This window comes from Onychostruthus taczanowskii, unplaced genomic scaffold (assembly GCF_017590055.1).
Source record: "Onychostruthus taczanowskii isolate IOZ18803 unplaced genomic scaffold, ASM1759005v1 scaffold22, whole genome shotgun sequence".
Lineage (NCBI taxonomy): Eukaryota > Metazoa > Chordata > Aves > Passeriformes > Passeridae > Onychostruthus > Onychostruthus taczanowskii.
Genome location: NW_024499462.1, coordinates 6404915 through 6416062, shown reverse-complemented (window position 1 = coordinate 6416062; position 11148 = coordinate 6404915). Strand labels below are relative to the sequence as shown.

The window sequence follows — 11148 nt, the reverse complement described above, 5'->3', positions numbered from 1 at the left end:
AGTAATATGTAGCTTGAGCTATGACAGCCAGCACAGAGGCAGCAGTGAGGGAGGTGGATTGTACCATTCAATACGGAGAATGTGTTTACAATATTCTGTCATAACATCCTGCATTCACAATTTACTGGAAATATATGAAATGGCTACATTAAATTGTGACCAAAAATATATCCAAGTTGAGTAGGAATAAAAGGACGTAAAATCAAGTTGAAAAAGAGAATTTGGCTCAAGTTAGAGCCCTCCCATGCAGTGTTACATAAATGTAAGTATGGGAGACCTTGACTGTCTTGGAAGAGTGGGGTTTTGGTGCCAGTTGTGGTATCTTTGCTGATAGATCCAAGGCAGCTTTCCATGCTGTGGCACCAAGTGAGGAGGCTGAGACAGCAGGTGTAATGGAAGGGTTTTGAATCTTGTGAAGCTGGTTCTGCTTAGACTTTGGAACAGAAAGGCAAATCCATTTACACCATTCCCTGTTAGTACGTGACTTTCTCTTACGGTTGGAGGAATTTGTTGAAAAATCACTACTTAGGGTGGAGTCTCTGGGCACCCTGAAGCAGAAGCAGCTTCTGAAAACAGGAGGCAAATGTGTTAGGGCAGAAAAACTATCCAGTATTCATAGTCTGTTTTCTGTGATCTAATCTGGGAGGGGAGAAAGAGGGGGGAAATCCTTTTGTATGCTTTAACAGAAGGTTACCTACCCCTGTGCTTAATAAATTCTAGATAGGAAACTGGAATGTTTAAAGTGGAGCTTTGTGTACTCTGTGAGTATTGGTCTGTGCTGTTCAATGCCAGCCAGTGCAGGGACACCAGAGGGTATCCCAGCCCTTTTTGGTACTTTCCCAGCATGGTTAATACCTGCTCTGTGTTCCTCACAGGTATTGCCCCCTCTGTCAGCCCCTCTCTGTCCCTGCCCTGTGGGAACAGCTGCCCCACTGACTCCAGAGCTGCTCGGAGGACAAGGAGTTGAAGGGGCTGGTGCCCCAGGAGCCTGTGGCCACCCTGCTCCAGGGAGGTGTGGGAGGGAAGGAAGCTTTCCTCAGTACAAGGCATCAATCTCAGCTCAGCTTGTTCAAAGTTCTCCAGCCATTTGAGAACCCATGAATAGCATTTGCTTCCTGCTGTTCTGTCCTTGTCTTAGGATAATTTTGAAGTACTTTTTCCCTGCCTTTGAAAGCTAAACATTCAGGATACACATTCAGGAGTTCTGCCTGTGACTACTTCTAAAAAAGAACTTCCAGTCCACTTTTAAAAAAAGGGGTGTGTGCACACCCCCATGTGAAAGGTAAGGTATGGTGGTTCAAAGGCTGCCAGGCCCACCTGTAAATGTTCTCCGAATGAACCGTGAACAGTGCAGGCTGCAGTTAAATACTGGAAAATACTCAGTGCAGGAACCAGTCACGCAAGGAGGCTGATGCTCAACGCGGAGACAGAGAACTCGCTTCCAGTTGTACAAAGGTTCTCCAGCCATAAGAGAAGAGGACCAAATGCTACTAAAATCCAGAAATCTTCACTAATTATTCAAGAGTGCTAAGAAGCAAATGGGTCATTTTGTCCGAGTCTGTTTCTTCCAACAGCTGAGCAAAGCCCAGGTGACTGAGACACACCAGCTGTGTGTCCAGGGGGTCACACTGCAAGGCAGTAGCTGACAGGAGCTTCCCACTAAGTGTGTAGGAGTGAGCCAGCTCCAGTCTCCCTGCTCTGGAGCTCAGTGCAGCTTCAGGCAGTGGTGAAATGAACTAAAGCACTGAATCCCATCTGGATGGAAGCACAACTGTAGCAGCTTCCAGACAGGCAAGCTGGACACGCACCACAGTGGATTTGGTTGACCATCTTGTAAGTGAGACATAACACACACTTCGGTTGCAATTATTTTTTAATGGAAAAGACTAATCTGTTTCACATAAATATCAATTAGTGACAAGTCAGTTGAGTAAAGGAATACATACCCCCAAGTTTTAAAGGCTCATAATGAACTGACAAAGTAGCACACAATGACGACTACATGGAATTAATTGGAAGAGGTGGGCTGCACGTCGATCCCGTTAATTTAAGTTCAACTGCCGATCACATCTATTACTGGAGTTAGTCACAGTACAGTCTTCCCATGGAGCAACAAGGACATGTGAAGGGGAAAGTGAACTCCTAAAACACCTCTCTGCCTCCAGCAGAAAGCCCTGGCTATGAAAGTACAAAAGCCTCAAGTGTTTTGCTGATGTTAAGCCCTTTCAGGGTCTGGTTTCAGATGAGCAGTCTCCCCTTCTCAGACTAAAAACTTACTTTTAAATGAATGCACAGGATTGGTAGACAGGAATGTGTTCACACTGCAAAGTGACACCAAGGTTGGATCCTAATAATAATTTTCTACAGGGTTGTGAGGAACTCAAATCACTCTTATTCCCAGGCAGGCTGCAGGGATGGGGAGAAGGGGGGCCTATTTTCATAGTCATTAAGAGCAATTTGTTAAGTGAGTAGAAGCTGCACCAGAAGCTGTGGAGCTTCACAGTTTTTCCATGGAGCCTGACAAGCATGATCCACATTTCCATGTCACATCTTTGCACTCGTTCCTACAGGCTCAAAAGGCTAAGTATCTGAAGAGGTATTGCTCATATTATGTCCACAGCTTCAGGAAGATCCAAGTTACTGGACCCCACTTTCACATACATAATCACATGGAAACCACAGATTAAATACCTTTAAACAGGGAGCCACAGTTTGCCAAGTTAATGTTTCCCAATTAAACAGCAGGTCATCAATCTGCTGAAGGCATCTAATTCCCCAAATATTACCTTTAAATATTATGTGGCTAAGATGCCTGTTTTCCAGTGGTTTAGTCAATAAAAATTCATTATGAATTATTTAGAACTAACAGAAACACACATTTCATTTTACAGCTTTTTCAGTGACTTTCAAATAGTTTGTAAATGCTGGGGACACAGTAGAGTCTGATTTACTGGTGCATGAAAATTAACACCCTACCCTGTTCTCTGAAAGGCTCAAAATTCACAAGAAGAATTTTGATCTAAAACTAAGTTACCAATTCTCCTGTCACATGTTAGGTCCCATAAATCCATGTATTTTTCAAAGTCTGGATTTCAAATATTTAGCTGGGAAATGCACCAACACAAGATGCAAATGAAACCTCCAAAGTGAGCAACTGCTCCATAAAACAAATTGCTTGCAAGTACAGCCTATGTAAGCTGGAACCCAATGCATGACAGTTGTAGCAGCTGAAAGAACAGCAGCACTTTTAAAGTCACTGTCAACAGTGGATGTTCCACAGCACCAGGAAGATTCTGCTTTATACCTGCACTCGCTTCGACATACTTGAAGTGCCAACCCATTAAAGATCCTTGTATTCTCATAATAGATACAAATTTGCTAACACCTCTAAAGCATCCGATTGCTTATGGTCAGTGGGTTTACATTTCAGAATTAATGACAACAAAAAGGGATCTTCTGCACCAAAACTCTGTTAGATAAGGAATCTTTCTTTTTGTTATAATTTTAGAAGAGAAAGCAGATGGCCAAACACAAAACACAAGCACTCAGCTGGCTGCAGTCACTCAGTGTGATGTGCGACTCATAGCAGGAAGGGGATGATTTCAACACATCCAGTTCTTCACATCTAAACAAATTTAAAATAGGGTTATTATTCTCTTTGATAAACAGCAACACTTTGGAAAAAAAAAAAACAACTATAAGATTATACCCTTGAAAAAAAGTGGTATTAACATTCCTCTTGGAACTGAGGATCCTGCCTTTTAGGGTTTGAAGTACTTCTGCTAAGGGCTATATTGATTAATTTCAAAAACAATGACAAAGAGTTATCAGCAGAAAGGAAAGACATGATGTCAGCTGTAAATACATTACTAAGGTAAGAAAGAAGCTGCCTGGAGATTGATACATTAATTCCATATCTTAGTTACAATCAGAGTTACTAAGTGTCAATCAGTTGAGAGCTTTACACAAGAACAGAAGTAATTCCCTCCCTGGCCTGTGATCAAAAGAGGAGGAATAATAACAAAGGGGAATGGTTGAAGCTGTTAAAAAGGTGTAAAGGGAGGAAATTACTGCTGTTAAACACACGTAAAGAATTGAAGGTGACCATTAGCTGCCAGTGTCTGTGTTCTGTACCCCAAGTTATGATTAGGCTCAGCTGTTCTAATAGATTCTGTATCCTACCTGTAAAGGAGACCGATACAGCCATTTTTCATTATCTCCACTGAGTTTCATACAGGCAAAAAGGTCACAAACTGTAGGAAGGCCAAAGTCCTGAAAGAGAAGTCACCTTAATTACCAAACCCCAAACATAAATACATTCTGATGTATCTTCAAATTCTGTAGTGTGTTCAAAACCAAAACTGATTTTTGAGTCTTTGAGATTAATACTTTCTTCACTTAGTATAACATATTAATTTGTTCGGTGCTAAGTAAGTAATAATTGTGAAAACATTAAAACAGCCAAGAAACCTAAAAGCTTTCAGTCAGTATTATCCAGAAGAGCTATGACTTTGGAAGAGAATTAAGTCACTAAATTCAGTAAAGCAATAAACCTGGCACATAAGATGCAAAAGTATCAAAAACTTATGCTCACTTGTGCTTTCTTGCGCAGAAGCCATTTATCTTCCACTGGAGGCAGGTTTGCATTTTCTAGGCCATTGGAAGCCAACACCCAACTGTTTACATTTAAGGGGAGGTGGAATGGAGCCAAGAGGTCTAGGAAAGGACTCTTGAAACTCTTGTCTGCTTTTTCCCGACTCTCCTTTTCTTCTGTGCTTTCTGCTTTGTGCTCAGCCTTGGCCAGCCAGCTTGTCAGAGGCCTCTCGAGCAATGCTTTCCAGGGTTCCGCGATCTCTGCTGAATAATCTGCTTTCTCTGCACTCACGGGTTCCCCTGGGAGCTGCTGGGCAGGGCTAAGCCAGGAACTGGCAGCAGACTTGGTCTTCTCATGCTCAAGGTCTGGTACATCTCTCTGGACTGGAACTCCATTTTTGTCCTTCCCATCTTTCTTCAGAAGCCATTTGCAAAGAGCCTCTTTTCCACAGTTTTCATCACACACGCATTCTGAAAAGCTGGCACACAGATCATTAGCTTTGCACACATCTTCCACTTTAAAGGGGGCCTGAGGATGCTGAAGAAGCCAAGCATTTACAGCAGATGTAGTGGTTGATTTCTTTCCATCAAGATGCTCATTCAGGCACTTCAGATTTCCCAGGTTCTCAATTTCCACACTTTTGCTTTGGCTGCCACGACAACTGGTACACGTTTCAGCTTTGAGGAGCCAATCATTCAAATTGCATTCCTCTCTAAAAGGTTTAAACTCATTCTTCCATTTCTCATCTGAAGCAATACTTGCATTTTCTGTGTCAGGAGTAAGCAGCCAGTCAGAAAGGTCCATCTCTTCTTGTCCAAGGGATTCTAATTCCTCTGCCTTTTCAATAGTGGAAAAAGATGAGTTGAGAGTAGAGGTGGAGTCCTTGCGACCAGGGGAATCTGTCTTCCCAGCAACATCACGCTGCTGATTGTGCAGGAGCCAGTTCTCCAAATCCTTCAGATTTCCCCAGGCTTGCTCAAAATAGCAGACTTTGGAGGAATTCAGATCCTGGTAAAGACACATTGAAATACATCTATTAAAACTAAAAGGCAACGTTCAGTAACTGTTTGTATAGTTAGGGCTCAGAGCATTCAGCTAGTAAGCGCCAAAGCACCGGGTGAACATGAGGCAGAATGAAGACTACTACAGAAGGTTTCACTCCCACCACATTCTGCTTGCAGTCAGGTACTGCGTTTTCCCCTCTGTTCAAAACTAGGTTAGCACACAGAAGGTTTACCTGGCTGGGCTCTGACGCACACTTTTGGGTAACCCATTCCTCAAGATTGGTGCTGGGAACATAGGGAGCCTGGCGCACACCCGCAGGCCTGCTTCCGAGTAACCAGCCAGCCAGCGAGGCACTCGCCGGCCCACACTGCGTCTGCCGTGAGAGAGAATGCCCTTGGTTAGGGGAAAGACTGACTGCTGAGCCCATCTATGCTGAACACAGCACAGGCATCCAGCAGGCAGCAGTATTTCTGCACCAACAGGAAAAACAGTCCTCTCCAATTACAAAAAAACCCATAGGAACTGGATAGTTCCAACATCAAGGAACATTCAGTTAAAAATCCTGTCAGCCACACCCCACATACACTTTCATGCTCTGTTCTTGCCTGTCTGCTCCTGGAGCAGCTACAATATCAGAACACTGCTCACCACAGCCACTGTCACTGGTTACTCATGCATCTTAACAAGCACAAGCCATTACTCAAGCTCACATAACGTGCTTGAGTTCTCCTCTTTCCTCTAATGCAATTAAACACGCACACACGGGTCAATCTTACCTGCTCACAGTTCATTAGGGCACAGCTCTGCCCTGGGAACCAAGGAGAAGTATTCTCTCTCTCTGAGGTTTGCTGAAAGAAAAGTAAAAATTAATTTAAATCTCTGTTTTGTCCAGTTTCTAGGAAAAATTCTACAATAAAGCAAATATAAAGCACAGTTACAAATTCTCAGTGCTTTATGGCTAACAATGTTCTCAACATTTACAAACAGAATAGAGAAAAATTTACTACTACAAGGTAGTATAAAAATACTACCTTGAGTCTGCTTCCTTTAACAGAATTGTCTCCAATAATACAGGAAATATGTCGCTTACATAAGAATCCCAAAATACTTTTATCACAGAAAACATCTACTGTTTTAACTATTGCTATCTAAAGAAAACAGTAACAAATTTTCATCTGCTAGAATAGAGCAAGAATGCAGTAGTCATTCCCTCAGCCTCTGCCAAAATACATTAAAATAGCATGTACCTAACTAAACTCAGTGAAAACTACATGCAATAACTAATAAACCACTGTGTATTTATTCTACAGCTAAAATTATATGACTCACACACAGAATCCATTCAAGCTGTCACTAAAAGCAAAAATATCACTTCGAATATATTACTCTAATGAAAAAAAAAAAAAATCTTTGAGGCAAGTATTCCAACCCAGGGAAGTCCTGGTGCTTACCATGGTTTTAATGGAACCAAATGAGGTAATAGCTTGGCGAAGGTAAGATGTGTCAGCCTCAAAATTTAGGATGGAAGACTCTTCAGGTTTAAGTGTAAGACTTTCCAGTCTGAAAGAGAAAGGTGATAGGAAAAAAAACTAAAATCTTCTTCACCTGTCCTGTTTAAGAAGTCAGTCCATTATTTCGTCAACAGGCTTTCAAGCTACTTGGCAGTCATTAGGCAACAAAGAAGGCTTTTGATACAGCATACAAGAAAGGAATGGCTATCTACAAACCAAGAACAGAATAAATTGCAAGCAAAACACCTTGAAGTTTCACCTTCTTACTTCAACTGCCATCAACAACTAGTATTTGAAATAATCTGCATAAATGAGTACTTCTCCGGCTCATTATAATCCTGGTTTATCACCTCAGACTGTTGTTCTTATTTCTAGGAACTATTAAAAATGTAGGAACAGTGAGATCTATTAGTTCTATTAGAATAAAAAAAAATCAGATTAAATTCATAAGTTAAAATAAACCCAACTGTGTTAACTTGCATCATAAAATATATTTACCTCTCCAGGCAAATTGAAATCTGGTTTGCCAGTTCGTTACTGTAGGAGTGTTCCAGCTGATGAATAAGGCAATTGAACTGTCCCAAGTACTGCACGGAAGACAAAACACCGTTACTGTTTCAGCTTCCAGGATTAAAATTGAGCCAATACTTGCAAGGACAATGTCGGCTTGAAAATGCCAGAGCAGCAATTGACAACCAAGCCTTACCCAGTAGAGCTGCTGTGCCTGCTGCTGCAAGGCCTCCTCTTTGAGCTGCTGGATGAGATCCACCTGCTCGAAGAGCCACACCTCACGGCTGCGCAGGCATTCCAGCTGCCGGCTGATGTGGCTGTGGATCTTGGCCTTGACCTGGCAGGAAACAAACACCATTTCTGCATCTGTCCAGCAGAGTGGACATACACGTGCTGCACTGATTACAAACTACTGTTTGTCAGTGGCAAGTGGTAATTTTGGAGAAATTTATCTCCAAAGTTCATCACAGTCACCCACAGAACCACGTGACTCAGGTCAGTAACGGTTGCAAGGCTACCTTTAAAGAGGTATCAAATAATAATATTATTTGTAATCTCTCTCTATTCTGATGTTTCAATCAACAGCTTTTGGAAATTCTGCGTGCCTAAGCCAGTAATACAGCAATACCTTTATCAAGAGCATTGGCAAAATGACATGGCAACGTGTTTGCAAATTTCTAGGAAAAATTCAGACCACCATAATAGTAAATATTCTGGAATAATAAAAACTTTAATTGAAATAATGTTAGTTATTAAAAAATCTTTAAGAAGTAATTTAAAATTACCTCCCGCCAGTTTTCTTTAATCTGCTGTTCAGCTTTGACAATTCCAGATATAGCTGTTTCCAAGTCCTTCTTTGCTTGAAGGCACTTTGCCAGAGTCTCACTGCTGCAGGAATTTCTATTTCTATCTTGTGGTGGACTCATTCTTGAAGTGTTCCTAAAACACAATGGAAAAACGATTTCTTAATAGTTTCTATTCCTCTTTAGCAGAAAAGGAAGGGCATCATATGAAGAACCATCTGTTCTACTTCACTATAAAGGTGAACAAAAAACCCCCTAAGACCCTACACAGATGCAAGTTTTCTAAAGATAGATAAAGCTCTCCCCCAGGAGCAACAAGAGTCTCTCAAACACCTCGGCCCACAGAATTTGCACAATCACAGGAAAACCAACAGATATTTGACAACAGCTTCAGCCATGGGAGTTTATGCAATCCTCCCCTGCCAGTTCCCTTCCCCCAGCTTTTATGCCTAGCCAGCAAACCCCAGAGCTGAGGGGCTGATTCAGGAAAGGTTCAGCAGCAATGTTGGAGCTGGGGGAGAATGGCCTGACCAGGGGCACGAAATATTTCAGTTACCCTTCTTTCCTCTGCAGGCAATGAGCTGGCTCCCATAAATGAGAATATTCCAATAGAGTTTTACCTACTGAAACCCTTTGTTGCTACAAAGACCATTCTTGACTAAGCTGCAAAGGCCAGAATTTTCACAGCTACCCATTTTGTCCTGGTCACAGCTGTGGTAACTTAACTTCAGCACAGTCTCAATTAGAAGGGGCTCAAATACAAAATTTCTACAGAAGTTACACTGGCAAGGATTCTGCAAATAAGGGAGAAAAGACAGTATGGATTTTTAGTAAAAATGGGAAGAATCACTGTAAGCACTTTTCCTAAACAGTGGGTTATTTTGTTACCAAAAAGTTTAAATTCTCCTGTCAGTTTCAAGAGATTCCTGAAGCACTAAACATTCATAGGTATTTATTCTATTTAAACAAGTCCTCAGCAATGACAACTATGGAAATTCCCAGCAGATTTAAAGCATACACATGTGCCAGTCTAAAATGTCACAAATTTTACCACAGCTATGGAGGGAACTGAAAGTAGTTTTGAATATGACAAGACAACCAAGAGCTTGTGGTACTGAGCAGCTATTTAGTCTGCAATTTCCAAGCCCCATGATCATATAAACTGTAACCCAAAAGTCCTTCCACAGGAAGATACAAAAGTGTGTGTTTCACGCAGGAGAGGGCTAAGAGAGGCTTGCAAGGGGAAGGTGACAGAAAAAGCAATGTTCTCGGTGGGGCAGGAGCAGAGGCTGCACCTCCCTTAGTTCCCTCAGCACCATGGGTTTCCTGCCTCTCCAGCACCTCCGGACACAAGACACAGACTAGGCACAGAAGCCCCCCAAGACCCTGCACACAACTCCATCCCATCTTCACCATAACATCTCATCCTCTAGGAACTGCAGAGCACAAACACAAAAGAACTCAAATACAATATTTAAGTTTATGTTATTTTGCACCAAATCAGATGGTGCAGAAGCCTGAAATACATCATTCTCCATGCTGTGCTGTGAACACCAGTATTTGCACACCCTAGCTTTGTCACAGATTCACTTCTATAAGGTTTCATGACCTCCGCCATGCTAGCAACATTCACTAAAAGGTAAGCTAAGCTTTTTCTCACAACACTCCCTAGACTTTATCTTGCTTTTCAACTCTCATGTACAACCCACAGGATGTAGGAACCAGCGGTGTGTGAGCCCTAGTTCTCAGATGTAATCTAACAAGTGGATGACAGCAATACACCCAGCCAAGAAAACAAGGATATTAGGTACCTTAAAAACTATCATATACCCAAATGTAAATTTTAAAAAATCATATTGGTTATTATTTCATTTTTTTATATTCTTGCATAACAACGAGTCAAAGTCTGAAAGGCTAAATAAAATACCATATTTGCTCACACAATATATAATGTACTTTACTTTTGTGAAAACTATGTTAACCTACTTCACCACACTCTGTATTAGCAACTTTGTTATGGCACAATTAAATTTAAGAAGCTTACACACTCTTCCCTAATGATCTCTGAAACTACTGTTTGTTACTTTTCCTTTTTTCAATGATTGCAAGAGACTCACTCCAGAATGTATGGAGAGAATGAATGCTGCCTTTCTCCAGCCAGCCAGCTCCTGTTAAAATGGCTGTTCTTAGGCTTTGTCGCAAATAAGCCAGTAAAACTCACATGTTGAGCATGAGAACCAATCCACCCTTCTTTTCCATTTCCACAAGCCTCTAACAAAACCAAGAGGGGGCAAGAACATATTTCCTTGTTTCCCAGTTACACCCAATTAGCACTGAGAATTTAAAACGTTTTCAGGCCATATGCTCTGATACACCCGCGATCACACAATTCGGCTCAACAGTAACAAGAAGACACGCGGCTGCAGCACACCGTCATCTGCTGTGGCCATTTCCGTGCCATCAAACGCTTTCCAAGCACACGGGGTCCCCCCCAGCCCCCGCTGTGTGCGTCAAGGGATGCACACCCCCAACAGACGAGCTCGCACTTACTTTCCGCGCTCAGGAAGCAATCCCGCAACGTCCCGTTTATAACGCGGCCTCCATTCCCAGGCACGGCCTCCGGAATGCTCCCAACCCTGCAAATTCCGCTCCAAGCCCCGGCTTGCTGGAGCGGCCCCTCGCCTTATCGGGGCGGCCCAGCCCGCGCCCCGCCCCGCCCCGGCCA

At 42.3% G+C, this 11148-nt stretch overlaps 1 protein-coding gene across 2 annotated transcripts in view; it reads right to left on the bottom strand.

The window, feature by feature from the left end:
- NCOA4 (nuclear receptor coactivator 4) overlaps positions 1-11148 on the bottom strand; it is a 28570-nt gene that overhangs the window by 13956 nt on the left and 3466 nt on the right. The window contains exons 2-10 of one of the 2 annotated variants that reach the window (XM_041404700.1): positions 8406-8559; positions 7817-7957; positions 7609-7697; positions 7051-7159; positions 6376-6447; positions 5832-5975; positions 4595-5602; positions 4183-4272; positions 1859-3625 (exon numbers count right to left, since the gene is read on the bottom strand). In XM_041404700.1, coding sequence (XP_041260634.1) covers positions 3620-3625; positions 4183-4272; positions 4595-5602; positions 5832-5975; positions 6376-6447; positions 7051-7159; positions 7609-7697; positions 7817-7957; positions 8406-8559 — 1813 coding nt within the window. In that variant the 3' untranslated portion in view covers positions 1859-3619. Of the gene's footprint in view, positions 1-1858; positions 3626-4182; positions 4273-4594; positions 5603-5831; positions 5976-6375; positions 6448-7050; positions 7160-7608; positions 7698-7816; positions 7958-8405; positions 8560-11148 lie in introns of those variants that run through there. The other variant, XM_041404699.1, reaches the window with a different exon arrangement.